We start from the raw sequence: 25457 nt of genomic DNA on the forward strand, positions 1-25457 counted from the left end.
TCCAGTCGAGGGAGGATGTGGGCGGGAAGCGGGCGCGAGGCGGGCGCTTCCTGGAGGGGCGGCTCTCCGGGCTGCGCGGGAGCCTGTCCCGCTCCCGGCTGGTGGCCCGCGAGGACCTGGGCGCAGAAGGCTGCCCCTCGGCCCTACGCCGCTGGTTCGCACCCGGCACCTGGTGCCCGCCGGTCTGGGCACCCGGCACCGCGGACCTCCGCGCGGTGCGCTCGCGCTGGAGGTGCGGGGACCCGCGAGTGCGGTCTCTCGGCTCGCTAGACCCCGGGCGCCGCCCGCGACTTTCACCCCCAAAGCAAGCAGGGCTCTGCGCGGAGCCCTCGGGGAGACGCCCAGGACTCGCTTTGGAGCTGTTGGAGCCGCACTAGAACGGCAGTGTTTTTCTCTCTTTTATTTTATTATTTTTTTTATATTTCTTTCAATAGCGTTTTCTTGCCGCCGGAGACTGGGAAGATGACACATATTCCCGTGACAAAGACGACGAGATAAAGACATTTGGAATGGGATTTGGGCTCAACGGGAGAGCAGTTCCGCGGAGCTGAGGCCTCCCCTCTGCGCAGCCCGCTTTTGACCCAGAAGAGGCAGCAGTTCTTAAGGGACTATTCTGTCGCTGGGCAGCTGGTGGCCACTCTGTGGTATTTTGTACCCTCTGAGCAAGTTAACCACTGGCCATCAGGGCCCGAGTTCTTTTAACCAGCTTCCGTGAGGGGGGCCGTAAGCTGTCCAGAGATCTCAGAGGCGTGGCCAAAGCCCTCGGCCCTTATGTGCACGGACTGCTGGACTGTGCGGCTGAAAGCCTGGCCGCTTAGGTTGCAGGGTTTTCTATTCCAGACAGATAAGGGTTAATGCGGGAGACTCACACTGCAGCTATGAACTCGCTCCACCACGTCTGAGTCACTGGCACTTTGCAGCCTTAGAAGGGCCCCCACCAAGCAGCCCCAGGGCACAGAGCTTTGTTCTCTGCCTGCCTGTCCCCAGAGCATTCTGTCTTTCTCCAGATTCTCCTCAGTCCTCTTGCACCGAAAGTCCTGGATGCCCTCTGCTTCTGCTCTGGGATAAAGCAACCTGTGGCGCCTCTTAGAGCCGACTCCTGCTATACTGCCTCCAGGAAGCCTTCCTTGATTATCCTGGTTAGCCCCCAGGATCTCACTGGCCTTTAGGCACTGGGGTAGAAAGTGGGATTGGATAGTCTTCTCAAGCAACAGGCAGGTCGGGTAGACAAGTAGATGGATGGAAAAGTTCAGGATTAAAGGTAATTAGCACAGAGAACCCAGCTCAGCCATGGCCCTTGACCACATTTCTGAGAGCCCAAAAGAATAAGGTGATTGGAATGTCCAGGGGGAAAATGTCACTAGGCCCTGGTGGGGACAACAGAGTAGTAAAGTTCAGGGGTCATAGCAATTCCATTCCCAAGAGAAATGAAACTGTATATCCACACAAAAAGATGAGTAAGAATATTTGTAGCAACCTGCCAAGAAGTGAGAAGGATCCGCTCTGTGTCACGAAAGTTCAGTGCACACTCCACACAGTGGAATATTATTAACCCGGGGAGACTACTGACACACTACAGGAATGGTTTCAAAGGAAGCCTGTCATAAAAGGCCACATACTGTATGATTCCATTTGAGAAAATGTCCAAAAGATACATTCCCCACAGAGGTAGAAAAGAGAATTCTAGTCACCTGGGCCTGGGAGGGAGAAAGGGCGTAATTGCTATTTGACACAAGGTTTCTTGAAGGGATGAAAAAAAAAAGGTTTTAAAATTAGAACATAGTTATGATTTAGATCTGGAGTGTCCCCAAAGGCTTCCTGTTGAAGTACTGGTCTGTAAATCATTTCACTACTAAGAAGTGCTGGACACTTCAGGAGGTGGGAGCTGGCCAGAGGAAGGTCACTGGGACCATGCCCTTGAGGGAGTCCTCTCTCTCTGTCCTTGATGAAAGGGCTTCCTTTCCACCACCTCTCTGTTCCCTCGCCATCATGGGGTATGATGTTCTGCCTTCCTGGATGCCCAGTAACAATGGAGCCAGAACACCTTAAGAGGAAACCACAAGCCAGAGGATCTCCTCCTTTTCGGTGCTGATCTCAAGTGTTTTGTCACAGGAGTGAGAGGTTGACTAACAGTTGTGTCACTCTAGATGAAACCGAAGGACAGGTATACGTTAAAGGGCAAGTATCAGACATGTTGGCTGTATGTCTCAGCTGCCTTAAAGCCAAGGGCAGAGACCAGGAAACACATGTTAGTGTCATACTCTGCTCGTAAGATGCAAGGATGCAAAGTGGGTGAAGACTTGCCCTTGGGGGCCTAGAGAGTTTTCTAGTTTTCTCAGTTGGAGGCCTGAGCCCCGTAAGAAGCCCCTGTGGGGGGTATGTAAGTCAGCACACGTTCCTGAGGTTGGCTTCTCTGGTGCTGGTTGCCTGGACAGACAGACAGCTCAGAGTAACCCAGGTGGCCCGCACCCTTCCCCATGCTTATGAGTCAAAGCCATCCTGAGCACATCCACTGCCAGGACCTGTCTGGGCCTCAGGTATATGGGAGAGGAAGGGACAGAGGGAGTCAGGAATTATAATGCGTGCAGCTCTACTCCAAACCTTTTGTCTCGTGGGTCTGAGGTCACCTGCGTTCAGGGAGGGCAGTTTTTGCCTGGGTTCAGACCACAGCTTGGTTGGAGTCACAGGGAACGCTTCCTCAAGCTCAAATGGGGTTGGAAGTATTCAGGGTGGTGTGACCATAGACAAAGGAGGGCTTTCTTTCTTTCACTGTTGATGATGTCTGTCCACCCACTGGTGACTAGAGGTGTGACCTACTGGTGACATGGGCTGCCTGGTAATCTTCAGCATGCTAGCCTCTTACGTCTTTCTTGTAAACTCTGGATGTGGCCTGCTTTGGCTGGTCAAAACAGAACCCAGGCAGGGTATAGGACTGTTTCATTTCCTTGTCTACAGAACACCCAGACCTGCAGGCCACTTCCATTCCCAATCTAGGACTGACCCCAGGTTCTCTTTTGACTTCTTAGAAATGCAGAATGTCAGTCCAGGAGGCCCAGGTTTCCTGACGCTGAACCTTCACATTCATTGCACATGGAAGTTTTTGTTTTTTAATAACTGGACTTTTATAGGGAGCTTTCTCATCAATTTCCCAAGGCAGTTTAGAACAGTGGCTTCCAGACAGCTGTATGTGCTACGGGATAGAGGTGGAGAACAGGACAGGCAAAGAAGTTCAGGAAGGCTTCAGGTCCGAGGTAGAAATAGTAACTGCAGTTCCTATCAGGAAGACGGACATTTGTTCCATCTGTGAACCCCTAGGATGATGACTAAGTGATAAACAGCATGGGCTTCTCCCAGCCCTGCAGGCAGACTTAGGTGCTCCCAGGCCAGGCCACATCCTTACCTCTTAGAGAAGACGCTCAAGCTTCTCACTCCGCCTCTTTGGGTTTCATTCGCTTCTCTCTATATTCTTAAACTGGGCCTCCTCTGGGAGGAAGCCTTCAGGTACACTGGGCCCCACTAGCTTGAGATGAAAACCTGCCAAGGTTCTCAAGCTGGTAGGCGGTAGGAAAGGAAGTTACTCAGGAAAAAAGAACAAGGAATTGGCACGCAGACTTGAGGTGGTCAGAGCCAGCTCCACGTTGCCAGTCAGCACATGGTCTGTTTTGGGGCCCGCTGTTGTGAGTTTCTTGGAGTTTAGAACTTGGGGGTAGCGAAAACTGAAAAGCCAAATGTAAAATGATGGGCTGAAAAATGAAAGCTTGTCTCCGTGTCCTTGGCTTCCTCTCCTCGGGTCCTACCCTGTGTGCTCCTCGCTCGGCCTGGCACTTCCGGTGGACTGGCACTTCCGGTGGACGTGCTTGGGTCTTTTTAAAATCGAACTATCCTGTATTCTATCTGGGCCAGACAGGGCACAACTGGGCACAACAACTGCTAGCTGACCCGGGCAGGGAAACGGGATTTCGACCCAGGATTTCTTGGTAAACTTCTTGAGTCCTCTACCTGCTAACTTCCTGCCCATGATCGTGGTGGATGGCGCCAGGTGTGCCCCTGTTCTGGCCCGATAAGGATGTCCCGGTATGATGAATGGGTGTTTGGCACTTGGCCGGAGGACTTTCTCCTCATGCTTGGCGGGATGCCGGAGACAGTGGAGGGCTGAAAAGGTCAGGGCCAAGTCATCCTGGTGAGCCACAAGCATGCTTTGACATACCAAGCGACTGGCCAGATGGGAACAGCCTCCAACATCACCTAACCTCCTATGGGGTCCCATGGCCTTCTTTCTGGTGAGTTCCATCAGGAAAGCATTGATGGGCCAGCCTGCCCTCTAGTGCTACTGAGCTGTAACTGCATGCTACCGGCCTGGCTTTTCACAACATAGTGGGAGGAGGAGGGACTTGTACCCACTGAGAGTAGGTACCATTCCGTCACTTGGGGCATCGCCGCACCCCGTATGACGCCCAACCCTAAAGCAGAAAGGGAAAAAGCGTGTAATAAGCACTTACTTCTTTGTGGCAAGGACTTTGTTCACCTTGCTTTCCCGACCTCACCTCATCTTGTGTCCATACACGTGCATACATGGTGTGTGTATGGAGCGTGCGTGACCCAAAGAAACAGTTCACGCCTTCCAAGATATGGAAGGGGCCAAATCACATTCCGTTCTCAGTCTTGTTCAAAATATTCCACACGCTTGGCCAGGCAAAAACCAAAAGAGGGTAGTTGGTGTGGTGTCAGGGTGACAGGGGAGGGACTGTAGCAGCCTGAGGGATGTGTGCCCCAGCTAAAGGTCACATCGTGTGGCTTCATCAGCGTAGCTTTGTTCTTTCGAGTGTGTGTGTGTGTGGGGGGGGGCTGGACTAGCTCCCCCTGACCCTCAGAGAATCTCTCATAGACCAGGCTGTCCTGGAATTTGAAATGTAGCAAAGAGGGACCTTGATATCTCCTCCCTATATGACCCAAGTACTAGGGCTGGAGTTATAAGCATATGCAAGCATGCCTGGCTTTGGACTATCTCCTAAAAAGCCAGAGTTGGGATTTTAAAATACAATTTCCAGAATTTAAATACTGACCATTAATTCAGAGAAGAGTTTAAGTATTACATAAGTCAAACAAATCTGTTTCTACCACCTGAACTTTGATAACCCGCCTCATGTGACAGGTGAGGTTTGGCGTGGTGTCTGTGGTCACATGACCGATAACTCCGAGCCGCTGCCCATCCTAGCAAGCACACTTCTGTCATCCCTCCAGTTCTCCAGTCCACAGTGCAGAGGTGATGCACTTCTGACCTCAGAGAGGCAGGAAACTTATCAGACACCAGCTACAGGCAGGAGGACTGTCTGTGTTTATTGATCATTTGACTTGGAGTGCAGTGAAGATATTTTCTCTCTTGGAAGACACACACACAGACACACAAAACATGGAGTCTCAAGGGGTTTCTAAATCCCGCTGAGGTAGTAGGTGGGCCAGGTGCCTGGCCCAATGCCCTGGAAGTACCTAATCCTGGAGCTCTAGGTTTGCCTTTGTCCCTCATACCAGGAAGGAACAGATGAGCCTGAACTGTCCCAAGGTCAGGCTAGCTCCTAAGCTGGGGCTGAACATCCTTGGAAGGGTGGACTACCCAATTAACAGAAGGGAGAACTGGGCTCTGGCAGGAAGGGGCTTCATGGTGAGTCCTTGGCATGTCCCAGAGCCCTGACAATTGGGCTATTGGGACAGTCAGCACTTAACTCCCTTCCCAACCCAGGACAGAAAGATGCCTGGGCTCAGCTGCTCCAGAAATTGCTTATGAATACTTTTTAAAAATGGTGCTGAGTATTTAGCTTAGGGCTTCACACATGCAAGGCAAGCACTCCACCACTGAGCTATATTCCCAGCCCATTTTGATCTTTTGAGACAGGATCTTACTAAATTACCCAGGCTGGCCTCGAACTTGCAACCCCTCTGCCTCAGATTCCTGAACAGCTAAGAGGTTGTTCATATAGCATAGCCCATACCATTAGCCTAGCTTCATGTTCTTTTTTAAATAATAATAAATTAGGTTTTAGACTTGCCTGTGGTTTCCCCGGCAAGCTGAGTGTCACGTGACATGGACATCATATCATGGGTGGATCCTTGATCATGTGTACTGACACTTACAGTGCAAAGAGGCTCTGACCAGGTGCCAGCCACTCTACAAATCCCATGTAATGCCACATTTGGCATACCCTGTCATGAGCATGAGCTTTTCATGTCAATAGGTCATAGTGTACCATTCACAGCCTTCCCTGTTGTATATGACATCATAGGACTCTCTCTTCTCCTGAGCCCCCTCTCCTGGTTAGGCGACGTTGTCCCTGGGCTGGACTCGTAAGTCTTGAGAGATCCATTGGGTTCTTCAAAGAGCCTGGGGCTGCTGGTCAAAGAAGGCAAAGTCCAGCCTGGGCTCCTGGCTCTGCAGGCTCTGGGCTACGTCAGCAGGAATGGGGTTTTTCCAGAGGCTGTGGGCATAGACATGGGCCTCAGCTCTAGAGTTGTTCTCTCGTCCTCTTGTCTCTGCTCCTAACCTACCCACAGGGTTTGAGATCAAGGAAAGCCTAAAGCAGAAGAGCCACCCATGTCACCCAATGGAGGCCGTATATACCAGTGCAGCCACCTTAGCATGGCGCCCCTGCCCCACCGAGAGCTATGTCCCAGGCTCTGTGCCCCAGCCACCCCTTCAGTCCTCAGCACCCTCCCAGGTAGAAACAGTCAGAGACATACAGCTACAGAGGCAAAGTTAACACAGCTGGCAAAAAGCATAGTTGGGATTTGATCCAGGGTTGCTGGCTGCCAGATTCCCAGTGGAATAGTCAAAGTCTCCCCAGGTAATCCTCAGCCCAGGCTCTGCCTCTCCCCGCAGAAGGCTGCTTTAAACTGTGAGGTCTGTGCGGCCTCTACCCCAAGGCCCAGCCCTTCATTACCGAATGACTGGGACACAGGATCCCTGGACCAGCCCTTGGGCCAGGAGTCGGGCTCCTCGTGCTGTGATCTGGTTCTTCTCCAAGCTTTGCAGTGGGCAGTGGAAGGGGAAGAGGAAGAGAGAGGCAAGCATGAGGCTGGTGGTGGGAGTTCCTTCTCCACATCCTATCCCAGGCAGGACAAGGTCAACTCCTCCCAGAGTTCAACTCCCAGGACCACCAGAGTTTAGCAGTGGACTCTGACCCCCGTGGAACAGTTGAAAGGCTGAAGCCTATTGCATGGGAAGAACTAAGCTGGGCAGGGGCTCGGACCAGCCAGAGTGTTCTAAAACACTGGACAGATTTCTGAGAGGCGGGAATGGCCCAGTAACCTCGGGAATTGTTCAGGATGTGAGACCCTTCTACACTCCCCACCCACGGGCATATCATACTCCACTTTCTTCAGCTGCCCCATCTGCGGCAGGACCTGGGCCAACTCGGCAGCCACCTCGTCACCAAGCAGATTCCAGGACAGCCTGCAGGGTGGAGGAGGGGCACACTCAGAGGCAGGAGGACATTGAGGCCAAAGGAAAACAGTAGAAAGCACTAGGCCTCGGCAGCTCCAGGTACGAGAGAAGTTACCCTGCGGGTGCTTGAGTAACTACCCACCTGGGAGGACTCCTCAGTGGAAGGTGGTTCCTTCCTCCCTACCCACCCCCACCCTATGCCTGAGCAACATGTTCCTGAGAAACCACAGCATGACGCAATGCACAGCGAGAAAACACCTTGCGGCAATGTCTCTTTCCCATGTGGTGGCGCGCGTCACGGTTTTAGAGCCCCCCCACCATTGCTTGTGTTTTAAGGAATTAATCTTCAATGGAACCACAGGTCTCTACTGTTTGTGGGAGCTCCATAGGAAGGAGCCTAGAGGGAAGGTACTGAAGAGAGTGAATACAGCCGCTACTAAGGGCAGAACTTCCAGCAGGGACCCAGTCCCTTGCTCTGTTCTTGCTGGTTAAAAGGGGAGGATCGAGCCGGGTGGTGGCGGCCGCAGTGGTGCACGTCTCTAATCCCAGAACTTGGGAGGCAGAGGCAGGTGGATCTCTGAGGCCAGCCTGGTCTAGAATGAGTTGCAGGACAACCAGGGCTACACAGAGAAACCCTGTCTCAATAAACAAACAAACAACAATAACAAAAAAGGAGGGTCCCTGGTTTAAAAGGGTGGGTTCAAGATCAAGAGTGCTGGCTTGTGGCATAAGGAGGAGGATTAAGAACCTGAAGAGCGGAGGGTGCAGCTACCTCAACAGCATACTACTCAGCTGACATGCACGAGGCTCTGGGTTCTATCCTGAGACAGAGAAAACAAACCTCTTCCAACTATTTAGGCTGCAGACCTGGAAATCCTCTTGCACTGTTCCCCGTACTTTGGGATTTAGGATTTTCTTCTCTATGCTCAGGGCCTCAAATCTTAGCAGTCAGGCTTAACTATTTGACAGTGCTGCCACAGTCAGAGGTCTGAGGCAGTGGGATGGCCAAAGGAACCATAGCCAGTGTGGAAGTGGGGGCTCTCCACCAGCTTCTTGCCTTCCGTGTTAGAACAGCTATTCACAGGTAGAGACTCCATAAGCCATGAAAAGCGTCCCCCACATGGAAAGTCAAAGACAAAAATCCTTTGCAGACCAAGGGATCCTCCTCCCTTCCCATCCCACAGACAGAGAAATGGGCAGGAGAGGTCCAGTGCTCTGCCCTGTGTTGCTGGAGAGCAAGGGTTAAGATTGTAGGGCGAGAAATGGTTTCCCGTCTCCAGAGGGGAGGACCAGTGGAGAGAGGGCCCACCCAAGTACTCACAAAACTTCTTCCAGGCCTGGGCAGAGCATGAGGTTGGTGGCAAGGTGCTTAGCAGCCTGGTCTTCAATTTTGCAGGAAATCAGGCTGGATGGAATGAGGGTGGTCTCTGAGACAGAGGCCATAACCAGAAGGACCCCGTTTCCCATAACGACAGCAGGAGGGACCAGGGTGGCCTGGCCAGAGCCAGGGGCTATCTCTTAGAAAGTCATGGTTCTCCTATCCCCCATCCTCAACTCCCATCTCTTCAATGGACCTCCTGGGAAAAGGCTTTACTGAAAGAGAACTGTGGCCCTTTAGCAGGAGCCCACATGGTCAGGGAAGGCTACTTACTTGATTTGTCTAAGCAGTGGGAGCCTCTTGCAGAAATGTGGAACACCTCCGGCCAGGTTATTCTCTGCCAAGCTGTGGGGCAGGATAGACACCAGTCAGAAGTGATGCAGAGGCTCCCAACCCATCCCTCGGCCCAGGCAGGACTCTGCCTCACCTGACCTCTTCTATGTGTGGGCATTGTTCCAAGGCCTGAGCCAGGCTCAGGGCCCCTTCTGGACCCAGATGACTGAATGGCAAGCTGTGGAAAGGGCAAGGTGAGAAGAGCCTGGGGCTGGGAGCCTTCAAGAAGCCTCATGCTCTTAGCTATGCCTCAGATTAGAGCAGCAACCTTAGCTGGCCTTTGGCTCTGTCCCTGCTCACAAAGGACTCAGTGGATGGCGAGGTCCCTGACTTACGGTTCTGATACGCTAAGTTCAGGGCTTGGGTTCTTCATGTATTAGGGAGTCAAGCTTTTCATACTGTTTCTAGTCTTAGCTCTCTTCCCAGAATATGGTATATATATATAAGAATCCCAGACCTAGGAATGGATGCATGGGACTCAGGAAGCCATGGACTTCATTTGTAGAGAATAGTGCAATCCCTTGAAGCTTTTGCAAGTGGCCTTTTGCTAACATTTTATTCAAACACTCTCAAGCAGGAAAAGTGACATCTGTTACAAATGAGGAAACTAAGGCTCAGACAGGACAGAAACTTGGCTGGGGGTGGGGGGCTCACAGAGACAATGGGTAGGGTCAACACTAAGCTTCATCTGGGGACTGGGGAGTGGAGCAGAGAATGGGCCATGCTGATCTCAGGCTGGGATGCTCAACCCTCCCACCTCTCCCGGGTCACCCCTTCACTGCTCTGTGTGCACAGTCAGCAGGAGGACACTCACCACAGGACCCTCAGCTGTGGGGGCAATCTCCGAGCCAGCCCCAGGGCCGTGGGATCCCCCAGAGCATTGTGGCCCAGTCTGTAAGAAGGGCGGGGAGAGGGTGAGCATGGGTAGCCTGCTCAGGATCCCCACTCTGCCCTGTTCTGAAGGAACAAGTAGGCCAGGGGTCCTGTGGGGCACCTCCCTGGACAGATACTCACGTGATCTCCTCCAAGCACCTGCAATGGGTGAGAGACTTCGCCAGCTGTACTCCCCCAGCTGGGCCAATGTTGTTCCATGAGAGACTGAAAGAAGAGCTTATTGAACCCTCTCCTCTCTCCTTCCTCCTCCATCACCCCTCCTCTCTCACCCCTCTTCCCTCACCCCTCCTCCTTCATCCCTCCCCACTACATTTGCATAAGAGCCATGCCTCCCTCCTGATGGGACACAAGAACCCAGAGAATAGGACCTAAGAGGCCACAAATCTCCCTACTGGGCACCAAGGTTGGGAAAGCTTCCCCTTTCCACCTCTGGTCTGGGCCAGGGCCCAGTGTCTCCCAGGAACATGGTGTGGTCCCTGCAGGCTCTTTTCAGTGGGGCTGAGACTCACTCTAACTTCCTGAGCCCTGGCAGCCTTGGCAAGATGGCAGCTAAGCTCTGCATACCCACGTCTCCAATCTTGTTGTGCCTCAAGCTTGGGAAGAAAAGCAAGGGTGAAGAGCCATCAACCTGCCACCCACCTCACCTTTCCCGCACCCCTCCTGGTTAAGAGACAGAGAAAGGCCTCAGCTCACACAGGAATCTCATCATCCCACGTTTGGATGGGACTCCCAACTCTTGGTGTCTGTTTAGGAGAGTGTCCCTGCCATCATCCTAAAATCTTTCCTGATAATCTTGCATAGCATCTTTGGGAGTCCAAGGATCTCCCCAGGAGCTGCTTATGCAGTGTGGAAGTGTGTGAAGAGTTGAGACTAAGAAGTGAAGAGCCTACTTGAAGAGACATGGCATTCTACCCCACCCCCATCATTTTTTTTTCTTGCCAAAGTTGCTTGGAATCTAAGGGAAGGGCAGGAAACTTGTCCCAGCTCCTCCAAGCTGTCAGAGACTCTAAAGAGTGACAGAAGGCATCAGCCGCCATCACCAAGTGCTGTTCCTGCTCAGCCTGGAGAAGCAGAATACAGGCTCAGAGAAGCACAGGGGCCTTTGCAGGTGCTGTGTGCAGAACTCTACAGATCGTCAAACAGATCACCAAATCCTCCCGAAAACTCATAAGCCACTCACAAGACCTTTGGAGGAAAGTATGCACAGTGGCAATGACTATCCCAGGTAAGAAAAGTGAGTGGCAGAGACTCACAGTCAATTGCAGGCACAGGAGGGAGGGGCGAGGGGGGGGTGCATGATGCTTAAAGCCCCTGGCCTGAAACAGTCACTACAATCCTCAGCTTTGCCTTGTTTGCCTAGACCCCAGCAACGGAGTGTCCCAGGTGAGTCTGGCAGGATGGCAAGCTCATGCGGGTTCCCCAGTTAAGGCATCTGAACTAAAACTGGGGCCTTTCTCCGTCATCATTAACACCGATGCCACCTCCACCACCACCATCACTGTCATCATCATCATCTTCATCACTGCTGCCTTTTCTGCACCTGGAATGGTCTTGCCTAAATGAGAGGCAAGAGCCGAGCTAAACAAAAAGTAAACTAAACTGCCCAGGGAAATGTTTTGCCCTCCTGTTGTGAGGGTTATTTGTTTTCTTTGGCACATTGAATTTTAGCAACTAGCCTTGCAGAGGGTTGATTTTGTATGCCACATTCTCCTGCATGTTAACTGCAGGTCGTACCAGAGTCCAGAGGGCCTCTGACAGAACCAAACGCCTTTGTTTGTTTTAGACACAATATTCTGTGTTGCAATGGGGGAGACACATCATAAGAGAGGGTGGCCTTCTCTTGTCAAATAGGCAGGGGGTGGTCATGAGTGAGATCGAATCCAGCCCATCACTTGACAGAGTGTGGTCTCTGGCCCCTCAAAACTCCCAGCACTGTCGTGCTCATTGGAAACACACAACCTGGGCACATGGGCCTGTGCAGTCCTAATTCTCATCTTAACACAAATCTGCAGACAATCCCATGCATGGGAAGGGCTACTATGGGGCTCCAGCCCCACCCTGCCAGGTCACTTTTGTATCAAGGAAGCTGGGGGAGCTAGAAAGCAAGAACAACGGGCACCAAGGTGAAAGAGCACAGGGATGTCCCTGGAGGGAGCCAGCACAGGTTCCAGAGGCGCCCAGTGTTTCCCTGGGTGCTGTCCCAACAGAGCTCATCAGCGGCACTCTCTCTTTCCCAGGAGTCACTGGTTACTCACCAAAGGTGCTGCAGTAGGGTCATGTGGCTTAGTCCTTGGATGAGCAAGGCCAGAGAGGAGGAGGCTTCCAGTGGAAAGTGACTGAGGCTGGAGAGAGGAGGCCAGGTGAACTTTGCATGGCTGGGGTCTGCACTTTGCATGACCGAGGTCCTGTCCAGACTCATGAGGCCTCTGTGCTTAGCACACCCACAGCCCTCCGATGTAAAGTGTGAAGAGCAAATGGCACCCGTAAGTTGTGTATGGGTTATTGAGTCCCATGGCTAGGGGTTTTGTCTTTTCAACCACATGCTTAGACTGGTGCTGAGCAGTAACAGAGAGCACATAACAGGGGCCATCTTAAAATGTGGGTGTACTCATCTACAGATGAGGAACACTGAGGCTCAGAGGGGAAAGGGACCTACTCAGGGTCACAAGAAAAAGCAGCAGCAGCAGGAACAGAACATAAAACCTCACGACCCCTTTCCAGAGCCCCAGCCATTTGTTACCCAGTAGCTGGTGATTTCAAGATCCCCAGCCTGAGCATGGGAGGGAAAAATGATAATAGTAGCCAGAGCTTCTACCAAGCGACTGCTGCCAGCCAATGCTTCCAGCGCTCACCACACACGGTTTCACTCAGTCCTCATAATCCCAGTAAATCAAAGCTCAGAAAGAAGACTTAACCTAGGGAGGTAAACACTGTGTCCGAACTAGCATGGCAATGTGGTTTGGCCAACTGCCTTAGTTTCCTAGAAATCGTCTTTTGCTTGTTTGTTTCTTTTTTGTTTTTCGAGACAGGGTTTCTCTGGGTGGCTCTGGCTGCCCTGAAACTCCCTCTGTAGACCAGGCTGGCCTCAAACTCAGAGATCCACCTGCCTCTGCCTCCCAAGTGCTGGGATTAGAGTCATGCGCCACTGCCCGGCCGAGATAGGGTTTTTAAGGATATACAGTCAGTGCTGAAGTTGACACAGCCTCGGCCAATGAAGGCAGTCAGCAGTACCAAGAGCCTATCCACTTCACCTGGACAGTGTGGGTCTGCGCACGGTCCACTCCCCTAGCCTGAGAAGAGGGTGAGGACAGCTGGGAGAAGCTGGCTGGGTTTGAGGGGAGCTGCCAGTGACAGAAGATGTGGACCCGACAGATCTGGCTACTGTATTTTGAGAAGGAGCCTTGAGTGTCTGGCATTCTAGGCTGACGAAAGCAGGATGATCCCTAGCGCTGGCCGAAGCTTCAGGGCCAATGGATGACCTTACAGGGTCTTCAGCCCCTCTGACAGAGCCTCGGGAAGATTCCAGAAGCCTAAGCAAGCAGTGCATACCCAGGGAAAGCCCAAGCAACAGCTCCACGAAAAGACAGGTGAACCTGGTATGGTCCAAGGTTTCCAGTGTCTCCCTCCCATTTTCACTGTTCTCCCTGAGATGGGCCAGGAGAGACAGACTGGGGGCATGCCGCAGCTGTGGTTCAACTGTGTGCAGCACATATGTGGAGAAATATCGGGAAAACAGTTCACAAACTCACTGTTCCAGGAAGTTTTCTGAAGAAGTGCTGTCTCCAGGGGATTTCACCCTCTTTGTTACATATTTTTTGAAATTATGGAGCTTTTTATAACCAGGGTTTATTACAGGTCATCAGAAAAGCAGATTTAAAGCAGAAAATGCTGGGTCTATGCAGAATGGGAATATTTTTTAGGTTGGGCTGTTTCTGGCATCTCTATGACTTTGATGATTGCAAGTTACTAGGGAGAGTAAAAGCAGAGAGTTACTAAGAAACTGTGACCGGCAAGATGGCTCAGCAGATAAAGGCGCTTGCTGCCCAGTCCGAGGGCCTGAATGGATCCCTGAACCCCATCTGCTGGAAGGAGAGAGCCACGCCCACTCCCCAAAGTTGTCCTCCCCCCCCACCTCTGCACGCTCACATTTGAGCACACACACAACGTTGAAAGAAAGGAAGGAAGAAAGAAACTGATTCCAGAGGGACAGGAAGGAGTCCTGCCCAGAGTTTGTGTCCTCTCTTCTGTAACAGCATCTAAAACGACATGCACTTGAATCCAGCCATTGAAGTTAGTTGCCTTGTAGGTTTCTTTAAAAAAAAAAAAAAAAAAGCCAACCAACTGCTGCCTTGGCTGCTTTGAGTTGGGGATTATGTTTTGAAAGACCGAGCATCCTGATGACACACTCAGCTGGGCAGGAAAGTGAATGGTGTGAGGAAGCTCATCCAGGAACACAAAGGTACATTCAGAGGGAGGAAGGGAGGGAAGGAAGGAGGGATAGAGAGCACAGTGGCTCCTAGGCACATTCCATATACACCTCTGTATGAACCCCACTCGCTCTCCTCCCCCATGAGCCTCCTCACCTACTTCCCTCTCCATGCATTCCCCATTTACGCCTCCCCATCCCTGTCTGCTCCCCCCTCCTCCTCCTCAGCATCCCCTCACTTACTGCAGCCTCTTTAGTCTGCATGTCCCCTGAAGGGCTCCTATCAGTAGCTCTATGTTCTCCTCACAGAGACGGTTGTTAGAGAAGCTGTAGAGACCAAGCAGAAGGCTCCATTCAGGCACTGTCCTACCTGTCCTTTGGCCCTGTGGAGGCTGACTGGGGTTACATATAATAGCCAGGCTTTCTGTCCAGTCCTCACCCCAGGGCCATTCCTAGCCCCAAGGCCCAACCTCTAGGGTTCCTACTGGAGGGGTGGCTGTCACAGCTGCATCAGATAAGGGTGCCAGATGAAGGCTACACAGAGGATGAGGGACATGCAAGCAAACAATGATTCTTCTGTCCCTTTGTGCTTTCTGTACCCTGGCCCTCATCAGCAGCCGAGGCAGAGGCAGATTCAAGTCCCATTTTGACAGATGTGCAGTCCCAAGCCAGGGAGAAAGAAAATTCTAACCAGAGACACTCCATGGGTCAAGGGTAAAGTTAAGACAGAAACACAGTGTTGAGCTTGGGCACTGCTAGGCTTGGGCCAGAGACAGATGCAAGTGCGCCTGCCACCCTTCCAGAGGTGTGCCCGTCCTTGAAGCCCGGCCCTTGGCTAGCCATCCCAACTTACTCTAGCTCTTCTAGGTGGCAGCAGTGTCCCAAACCAGAAGCCAGGTAGGCGAGGCTCTCTGTGCTCACATGGCTGGAGGTCAGCCTGTTGGGACCAAACGGTGCAAGGTCAGGCAGAGCCTGGCCCTCAGGAGGTCTAGCACTGATGACAGAGGCTGGGAGTGGCTCTTGGAGACAGTGGGTAGAGGACATCTGTCCTCATAAACCTCTCCATCCTAATTGAGTCAGGACTTAGCTGGAGGCAGAAGCAGGGGCTGTCCCCTAATCCTCCTTAGCCACAGTTGGGTGCCATGGTAATAGCCAGCTGACTTTTTTTTTTTTTTTTTTTTTTTTTTTGTACAGCTCTCAACCTTCTACAGTCGAAGCCTGACAGCTCCAAAGAGGTTTTGTTTTTGTTGGTTTGTTTTTTGAGACAGGGTTTCTCAGTGTAGTCCTGGCTGTCCCGAACTCACTGTGTAAAGCAAGCTGGACTTGAACTCACAAAGAGCAGCCTGCCTCTGCCTCCTGTGTGCTGGAATCAAAGGCAAGCACCACCACACCCTACCCAAGTTCATGGGCCTTTTATTTAAAATTAAAAAAATAAAAACTTTTCCTCCACTTAAGTTTTTTTTTTCACTTTATTCTATTTATTTATTTATTTGTAAAAATTTATTAAGGGGAAGTAAGAAAAACTCCTGAGAGTGGGAGGGGTTACAAAGCGGGGGGGGGGGGACGACCAAGTTTCTCTATTATTTAAAAATTCTGACTTTATTTATTTTAGTGTGTGGGTGTGGGTGTGTGTGTTTGTGTGTATACATGCACATGCCATCATGTGTGTGTATGGAGGTCAGAGTCGTACCTAGGAGTTCTCTCTGTCCTCCACGTGGCTCCTAGGGGTTAAACGAGGTCCTCAAACTTGGCAGCAAGCGCCTTTACTGGCTGAGCCATCTCACCAGCTGAGAGTTCCTTGATGTGATCAGTTGCACTGAACATCAGGAAACCTCATTTGTATGTATTGGGCATGGGGGCTCCTTCTAGTAATCCCAGCAGCCCGAGGCTAAGATAGGAGGGTGGAGGGTTTAGGGCTAGCCTTGGTTACATATTGAGACCCCATCTCAAAATCAAACCAAACCCAACCAAACCAAAGCTCCATTTGGCAGTCTTTGTTCTGGTAACTAACTCAGGCAAGGTTTACCAGTGGATACTAACATTTGTGGGTGGAAGTCCAAAGAAAAAGAGGGGATGAGGATAAAAGGAGGAGCGAGGCAGGGGAGAAATGAACAATGTGAAAATGTCAACAGAGATATTTGTGGTAAATTCCCAATACTACAAGTTTGTTTGTTTGATTCTGAGACAAAATTTTCAGGCTAGCCTTCAACTCCACATCCTCCTGACTTGGCCTTCTACATGCTCAGTAACTTTTCATTTTCAGTTTTCCCAGAGACAAAACAAAACAACACAGAATGTAGAGAAAGGGATACTGTTTTAGTTGCGTGGCTGTGTCCCTAAGGTCACAGTTAGGACCCCCGGAGCCCTGGCATCATCTCTAAGAACCTGAGACCTGAGCACAGGGTGGGGCCAGCATCCTCTGGACCCAGGGGCAGGGCTCAGGTGAGTGGGCAGGCAAGAGGGTCTCAGTAAAAGTGCAAATCCACATACCGGAAGCTCTTCAGCTCACAGCTACACAACAGGAGATACTGCAGCAGCCTGGACCTGCTGTCGTCATCGTCACTGAAGTTAACCTGGGACAAACTGCGAGGGGTCAAGAATATTTCAGAAGACTGTAGGCACCTCAGGAGTCACCACGAGAGATGGATCCTCTAAGATCTTCCCTGGGTATCCCTGAGCCTTTGACCCTTGGCTCAAGTAATGAGTCCCACCCTTGGGAAGCGAGAATGTGGCCCGGAGAAGACACTGGGGTAACCAGAGAACTTGAAGCCACCGCCAGCACTGGCAGTGCCAACCTGAGCTGCTGCAGTCTGGCACATGTCTCCACCAACTGTCTCGTAAGGCTGTGGTCGGTCCCCGGGTCACAGTGAGCCAACCTGGAAGCAGAGAGAATAACTGCAGTTTCTGAGTACCTGGACCACGATGAAGTCCAGTCCTGGCCTTCACACTCACGGCACAGGGAATGCATGCTGTCTGAAGAAAGTCTGAGTTTACTGCGTAGTTACAAGCACTGCTGGGAAGAATGGTCCAGGTGGGCAGCTGGCATGCCTGATGTTGACGACGCGAGGATGGGCATGCAGACAGGAAGATAAGTTGGGGCTGAGAGCCAGCCACACCCTATTCCCCAGAATGTATGCATGCAGAGCTGTTTCCACCCCAAAGAGGTGATATTTCAATGTCTAAAATGTGACATTTGGACTGAGATGTCATAGACCCAGGCATCTATGAGGGTAGAAAATGGGAAACTTGGCCAAATCTTGGCTGTTAGGCGTTCCAGTTGAGATGGGGACATTTAAGCTGAGTCTTGAAGTATGAAAAAGTATAACCAGACAGAGAGGAAGAAACTAGGCAAGAAAAGGACATTTGGGGTGGAAAGAAGAGCCTGTGCAAAGGGTCTGAGGTCAGAGAGGACAAAGTGGTGTTTGAGGAATTGAAATTTGGTGGGAATGAGTGGGCCTGTTGGGTTGGAGCGGGGATGGAGAGCGAAGGATGTGGAAAGAACAAACATCAACAGAGGCTGAGCACAGGCATAAGAAACACTGGTCCCACCTCCTGCTTCTTGCCACCAGCCACTCCCTTGAAGCTCCAGATGCTGGGTCCCACCTGAGGGCCATGGCCTCAGAATTGTCTGCTTGGTGAGGAAACTCCAGCCGGAGCCACAGCTGCTTCTGGCCCTCAGAGATGCTGAGGGAGAGAAGAAAAGCTGGGGTGAGACGCTTGTTCTGGCGGGCTGACTAAGCCTGTGTATGCCTGCTCTCCTGCTCGAATCACGATGGACCCCCCAGCCGTCAGGGTGACAGGCATTTCAAAAATGGGAGGTGATGCCAAGAGCAGACAGGACCATGGTGAAATCTGTTACACCTTATCTAGAGCTATAGGACATGTTAAGTGCACCCAAGGGCCGCTTCTGGGTAACCACCATGGATACCCAGACATACCTGCCTGGGCCCTGGACCCAAAGTTACCTTGCTCTGACATTGTGGCCCTGCTTACTGCACAAGACTCTATAAATGTATATAGCTCTTCAGGCATGCCCATCAGTTTCTGCCAGTGACAAAGCTGTTAATCCATAGGATGAGGTGCTAATGTCTGGATGACTAAGGGCTCTTCCCTGGACTCACCCTAACTCAGTAAGACATCCCGAGGCTTGGGCACAGGCTTCCATTAGAGCCGGTAAGTTGATGTGGGCCAGCCAGGGCTCTTCCAACCTGTCAAGGGAGAGACACAGACAAAGACCACTGGGGTGAGCATCAACTTAGCATGCCTGAAGGAGGGGTAGTGCCAGGAGGAGCCTGGAGGATTCTGTGTGTGTGTTGCAGGCTGTGGGGGTGTGACTTTTAAATTATAAAATCAGGGCTGAGGCTGTACTCAGTCTGTAGAGGATCTGTTTAGAGTGCATAAGACCTTGGGCTCCATCCCTAACCACAAGAAAATCAGGCATGGTGGTGCATAGCTGTAATCCCAGCACTCAGATGGTGGAGGCAGGAGGATCAGGATAAAGGTTCTCCTGGGATGCATAAAATCCTCTCTCTCTCTCACAAGAAAAAAAAAAAAAAAAAAAAAGCGAAAACCACAGACAATGGGGCTATGGATACAATAAAAACGTTACATACATGTATAAACATGTCCTAATGAAACCCACTGTTACAATTAATGTAATTTTTGCATTTAGCCATATATGTTGTAGGCTCATGCTTCTGCTGCACTGCTCTGCTAATGTCATCTTGGTTAAAAGGGAAGTTAAGATCATCCCCATCCCAACAATTATTTTTGCAACAATCTGAACCAAGAATTTGTTTTTTCTTTCTTTCCTTTCTTTTTTTAAATTTCTTTTGAGACATAGTTTTGCTATGTAAACCAGGGTGGACTCGAACTTGAGGCACTCTTCCTGTTTCAGCTTTCTGAGTGCTAGGATTATAGGTGCTTGCCATCAGGCCTGACTCAAGGATATTTGTGTGTGTGTGTGTGTGTGTGTGTGTGTGTGTGTGTGTGTGTGTGCTTTCCTGTGTCATGAGGACAGTATGTATTGAGGTGAATGGAGGTCAGCAGACAGCCTCAGGTGTCAGCCCTCATCTTCTAAATTGTTTGACCCAGGGTCTCTTTGTTGTTCTCCGCTCCATGCCAGGCAAGCTGAGCAGAGGGCGTTCAGGGATGCTACCGTCTCTGCCTTCCATCTTCCTGTAGGAACACAGATACACACTACTTGACCAGCTTTGCGTGGTTCTGCAGATCTGAACCTGGGCCATCGCGTTTGCAAGCTTTACCAACTGAGCCATCTCCCTGTCCCAAGAGTAGTTTTTGAAATAATGTTTTTCAGATTTAATACAAGTCGTTATGTGGTAAAAGTCATAAAAGTGTAACTCCAATTTTATATTTAAAAGAAGGAAAATGCATAGAAAGAGAAAGAGGTAGAGCCAGATACAAGGAAAATGTATGCACTATGCTTGGCATTGGTTAGATGGCAGAATTTTTATGAGCAATTTTACTTCAATTTTGTTTTTTTTTCCTTTTTAAACATGATTTATTTATTTTTATTTCATGTGTATTGGTGTATTGCTTATAAGAATGTCTATGTGAGAGAGTTGGGTCACCAGGAACTGGAGTTACAGACAGCTGTGAGCTGCCATGTGGGTGCTGGGAATTGAACTTGGGCTTTCTGGAAGAGCAGCCAGTGCTCTTAACCACTGAGCCATCTCTCCAGCCCCTGATTTTGGCTTTCTACATTTTTTTAAACTTTGTTTTTGTTTGCTTGTTTGTTTGAAACAGGTTTTTGTTGTTGTTGTTGTTTAGCCCTGTCTGTCCTGGAGCTCCCTCTGTAGACCAGGCTGACCTCAGACTCAGATCTGCCTCCTGCTGGGATTAAAGGTGTGAGCCTCCACCACCCTGCCCGTTTTCTAAACTTTGTGCAAAATGTACAAGTGGATTTAGTAGTAAGAAAAAGTTATTTAAAACAGCCCTGCTTTACAGCTCAGTTGCACTATTTTTAAAAACATTGTTCTTCTTTATGCTAGTCTGGGTTTTCTGCCAATTTTAAAAACGTTATTTTTAGGCGAGGAACGTTTTATTTTAAGGTGTTGTTTGGGTGATCTAGGGAAAAAACTGAACAGTGGAACACAAAGTCACATTTGCAGACCCACATTCACAGCACAGGGCTGAAAGGTGAAAGCACCCCAAGTGTCCATCGGCAGGTGAACGAGTGAACTGTGGTGTTACCCACGTGCTGGCCTACGCCTCAACTATTCAGAAAGAAAGTTCTCACACCTACAGCAACATGGGAGAACCCTGAGGGCAGGCTCTGGGAAATACGGCAGTCACAAAAGGCTAAATACAGCGTGATTCTTCTGACAGGAAGTAACTGGAGGAGCCCAGTTCACAGACAGTTCACGCCAGAGGCTGGGGTGAGTGGAGCATTGGAGAGCTGTTCACTGGGGAAAGAATTTCAGTTTTGCAAGATGAAGACTGGTTGAACATCAGGGCTAGAGTCTTTAATATTACCAAGCTATACGTAGATCTAACTGTGTTATGGCAGTAATTTTTGTTCACTTCTTTTAGTTGTCATTTCACTTTGTTTATTTGTTTGTTTGTTTATTGACAGGGTCTGAGGTAGACCAGACTGACTGGCTTTAGACATTCTAGGTAGCCAAGGCAGTCCTTGACCTCTTGCTCCTCTGCTTCTGAGGGCAGTAATTACAGGCTCATGACAGTACTCATGGCTAATTTGACTATAATTTTAAGACATGTTACTTTGGCCTGACGATGGTGATACACACCTTTAATCCCAGCACTTGAGAGGTAGAAGCAAGTGGGTCTCTGCATTTGAGGCTAGCCTGGTCTACAGAGTGAGTTCCAGGACAGCCAAGGCTACATAGAAAAACCCATCTTAAAAAAAACAACCCTACCCCCCAAAAAAAAGACAAAGAGAAAGAAATGTTACTTCTTTAATTTTAAAAAAGGAAAATAATCAGCTCTCATGTGCCCATCTTTGAGCTGTATAGTCAGTGATGCGTGGTGCGGCCCGTGAAGCCAGGTTTTTGAGGTACAAACTTGTTAGCTTATCTCATGGAGCCTTTTGACCTAATTACCACTTTAGGAAAGTCAGGGGTTAGCTTCAGGGCACATAAGGAAGTCAGCAGGCCTGTCACTATCTGTGACGGGTAGTTGCAGCCCAGAGCCATGGACCAGCAGTGCCCAGGGGCCTGTATGGACCTGGCCCCCACAGGCAACTGTTCTTTAAGGACCACGTGAGAATTTCATATTCACCCAGATAATGCAGGGCCCTAAGGATTGCCAGTTGATTTCCCAGGTGTCCCGACTGAACTACAACCCTGACTTATTCATTTGTATGTGGGTGTTTATGTTTCTATACTGTGGTGGCTTAAAAGAGACATGTCCCTCACAGGCTCGGGCATTTGAACACAGGTCTCCAGCTGTCATTGTCTGGGAAGGAGGTGCGGCCTTGTTGGCGTACGCCATCGGAGGTGGGCTTTGAGAGTTCCGAGCCTCACCTTGCCTCCAGTTCTCTTCCCTTGCTTTGTGCTTGCGGTTAGAGATGTGATATCTCAGCTCCCTAGAGTTGGCATGTCTGCTGCTTGCTGCCAAGTGTCCCCGCCATAAAGCACTCACCTTTCTAGAATGGTAAGCCAAAATAAACTCTCTCCTAGGTTGCCTTTGCTCATGTTGTCTTAGCACAGCAACAGAAAAGTAATACATATATGTTCACGTCCCAGTGTGTGCCCATTTGTGCGTGGGCGTGTTTGTGTACGTGTGCACGCCTGCATGAGGAGGCCAGAGGACACCTTCGAATGTTGTTCCTCAGGGCCCTCCATCTTGTTTTCAGAGATAGGGTCTCACTGGCCTGGAGCTTGCCAAGGAGGCTAGGCTGGCTGGCCGGCCAGGGATTGGGATTGCTGGCCTACGCCTCAACTATTCAGAAAGAAAGTTCTCACACCTACAGCAACATGGGAGAACCCTGAGGGCAGGCTCTGTGAAATACGGCAGTCACAAAAGGCTAAATACAGCGTGATTCTCCTCAGCGTTGGGATTACCACCCTCTTTTTTTTCTCGGGATTCCAGTTCTGGGGCTAGAACTCAGGTCTTTGTGTGGCAAGGCGAGCATTTCGCCGATGGAGCCACCTCCCAGCCCCTGATTTTTAAAGAGATTCATAGTGAGGTGTTTAGAAGCGATATTTTCGTGAGGTCTTCTGCGTTTTAGTTTAAAACACTTTAGCCAAACAAATGTGAAGTGAGTATGGAAGAAAATGAGCAATTACAAAATGCGGGAAATGGACTGAGGGTTTTTAAAGATTATTCTGTCTCCTTTTTAGTATGTTCTTTTTCTGAAGGCTTTCACATTATAGTGAACATGTAAGCATATTCATTTTATCTTATTTTTATCTTCCATTAGGTATCCTTCAGAGCTTTTTTGGATTGTTTTAAATTGATTTTTAATTATTATTTCTTTTGTGGAGTTAGGGATAAAACCCAAGGCTTCGTAGAGGCTAGATAAGCACTCTATCAACTCAACTATACACAAAGCATGATTTATTTATTTTTTTAACCCCAGAGCACAGCCTCCCTCTCCTCCTGGGATGACTCAGACAGAGACATGCCTATGGAGTACAGGGAATGGCCGGGCGGTGTGTGTGCGTGCGGAACCCCACCTTCCTTAGCTTCCCCATTCCCCTCCCACGTGCAGGAGGGTACCTGAGGCCCAGAAACCCTGCTGGTTGAGTCACCAGGCTAAGGAGCTTGGTCAGCTGTGGCAGGTCCAGGTGGCACCTGGTCAGCCTAGGGACAAAGACCAGTTATCAGTATGGCTGAGGCTGGCAGGATGCTTCACCCATCAGGAACCCCATGGGCTGGGCCTGTCACTCACGAGAGTTCTGTCAGTCGTCGGGCTTGGCTCAGGCTGGAGGCCAGTCTGGAGACGTGTTCTGGGCTGAAGCTGCATTCACGTAGCCTGACGGCAGAAGGGAGGGCAGAACCTGAGGAGGGGGCTTGGGCTGCTGGCCTCTCCTCCCGGTCTCCCCGAAGGATACGGGCCTAGGTTGAGGCCTGACAGGTGTTGGCTACTGCCTCAGGAGCTGTGAGTCAATCACTCATGGAGCATGACTCCACAGGCACAGTGCCAGCCTCCAGGCGTAGGGCACCCGCCTGCTGCACATCTTATTTTGTCCTCACGGTACATTTACAGGCAGCCACTGACTGACCCCAGCACACAGCTGTTGGGTTATCTCTGGGGAGGAAAAGCTGGCTTCGGCCTGACCCTATGACTAATGGTGTAATTCAGGTTCCTTGTGTGGAGGGTGTGCCTGGGCATTGGCATTGGCCCTGCCCTCCGTAACCTACAGGTAAATTAGGTCGCTGTCCCTAAAAAGGGGCTGCAGGATCCCAAATAAGTTCACTCTGGTGCCAGGGATGCTGGTGCTTCCTGGACCTCCAGGAGGGGCTGCCACGTAAGCTGGCCTCAGAGGGCTGGGAGAATTCTCTCTGAGAAATGGCAGGAGAAGACGATGCTAGACTCAGGGCCCATTGTGAGCAGGCTAGGAAGGACTAATTATGTAGGGTGTGGTGTGAGGGGGGTGGGGGTGGGAGTGGATGGAGAGCAAAGGCCCTGTGTGTGTATACATCTGTATGTGTGTCTGTGGGTATGTATGTGTGTATCTGTGTGTGTGTGTCTGTATGTATGTATGTGTCTATGTCTCCTGTCTGTGTGTCTGTGTTTCTCTCTGTGTGTCTCTGTCTGTGTGTGCATGTGTACTTTGCATGTATGTGTGTGAGAATGTATAAGCATGTAGTATATATTTTGTGTGTATAGTCTATGTGTGAAATGTGTGATAGTATGTGTAGGGTCTGTGCATTTTTGTGTGTAAAGTACATGTGTGTGCCACGTGTGTTGTGTAATATGTATAATGTAGTTTGTGTGGTGTTGGGAATGGAATGGGGACATCAATACTCATCTGGAGAAACCAAGCCGGGTTGTAAGTCAGAAGCAGGCTATCTGAAGAGAGAACCAGTGAGGAAGCCATGGATTCCTCACAGGTCAGAATCCTTGCCTTTTTCCTGCTCACCCAGTATTACCTCAGTGTTGTCCTGGCTCCTTCCTCTTTGGAGAAGTGTACCCGGAAGTTCTGCTCTGAGCCTAGACTGTGAGAAAAGAGGGCAGAGAGGCGTCAAGCTAGCACTCTGGGCACCCAGGGCACAGGGACGGAAGTGTGTGGAAGAGATGGGGCTGAGACTATAGGGAGCAGGGCAGGCCTTTGCCACCCTCATTCTATGAGGAAATAGACTCTAGTCACCTGGCCCTCGCCACCCTGGTGGCACCCCATCAGGGATAGACTCAAAACCACACATCGTAAAGCTGAAATGTGGGGGTCTTGTAGCCCACCACCGGTCAGTCAGTAGTTAGCAGCCTACCTCACAGACACCTCACAGACACCAGGGCAGGAAGGCAGAGTCTCCAGCAGGCACAGGACCCCTTCCTGAGAGATACTGTTGTGACTGAGGCTAGGAGAGAAGCAAGGCTCATCAGGGTCCCTGCCCCTTGCCTTCCCCTCCCAACGTGTCCAAGCACACATTCTCTAGATGCTGACATTGAAGCCCAGAGAGAGAGAGAGAGAGAGACAGACAGACAGACAGACACAGAGAGACAGAGACAGTCTCAGAAGGGACACTACCTATATAGGAAATGCGCCTGGCCCTGAGTCCTTCAGAGCTGCCTTTGCTGAACCTGTAATTCCTAGGGTTGGGGTGGGATATTGAGGAACCTGATCAGGCCACTCCGGCCCTAGCTGCATCAGGAACTCTCAGAGTGCCAAGTTCAGTTGTCTAGCAACAGGCTGTGTGAGGAGACAGAGTGAGAGTGGATGGCTTCCTGAGAATCTTCCCTTGCTGCAGACCCTTTCCAAACTTGTGTCCCATAGACGGAGTTAGAGTTAGGGTTTCAGGAGTGGGATTAACGAGGAGCTGGCTGCTGAGGCCCCACATCAAAC

General features: G+C 50.6%; 1 protein-coding gene across 8 annotated transcripts in view; it reads right to left on the reverse strand.

The window, feature by feature from the left end:
• Positions 1-5312: 5312 nt before the first annotated feature.
• Positions 5313-25457, reverse strand: part of Nlrc5 (NLR family CARD domain containing 5) — a 72355-nt gene continuing 52210 nt past the window's right edge. For 6 of the 8 annotated variants that reach the window (XM_021654998.2, XM_060392183.1, XM_060392184.1 and 3 more), the window contains 20 exons: positions 24883-24972; positions 24547-24612; positions 23342-23425; positions 23170-23253; positions 18588-18674; positions 18016-18150; positions 17262-17342; positions 16957-17049; positions 15320-15403; positions 14710-14793; positions 12296-12382; positions 10550-10633; positions 10161-10244; positions 9961-10038; positions 9241-9324; positions 9087-9158; positions 8757-8840; positions 7361-7444; positions 6933-7016; positions 5313-6470 (listed from right to left, as the gene is read on the reverse strand). In XM_021654998.2, coding sequence (XP_021510673.1) covers positions 6368-6470; positions 6933-7016; positions 7361-7444; positions 8757-8840; positions 9087-9158; positions 9241-9324; positions 9961-10038; positions 10161-10244; positions 10550-10633; positions 12296-12382; positions 14710-14793; positions 15320-15403; positions 16957-17049; positions 17262-17342; positions 18016-18150; positions 18588-18674; positions 23170-23253; positions 23342-23425; positions 24547-24612; positions 24883-24972 — 1732 coding nt within the window. In that variant the 3' untranslated portion in view covers positions 5313-6367. Of the gene's footprint in view, positions 6471-6932; positions 7017-7360; positions 7445-8756; positions 8841-9086; positions 9159-9240; positions 9325-9960; positions 10039-10160; positions 10245-10549; positions 10634-12295; positions 12383-14709; positions 14794-15319; positions 15404-16956; positions 17050-17261; positions 17343-18015; positions 18151-18587; positions 18675-23169; positions 23254-23341; positions 23426-24546; positions 24613-24882; positions 24973-25457 lie in introns of those variants that run through there. The other 2 variants (XM_060392181.1, XR_009594582.1) reach the window with 2 other exon arrangements.

The sequence above is a fragment of the Meriones unguiculatus genome, chromosome 10, assembly GCF_030254825.1.
Source record: "Meriones unguiculatus strain TT.TT164.6M chromosome 10, Bangor_MerUng_6.1, whole genome shotgun sequence".
NCBI classification, from domain to species: Eukaryota; Metazoa; Chordata; class Mammalia; order Rodentia; family Muridae; genus Meriones; species Meriones unguiculatus.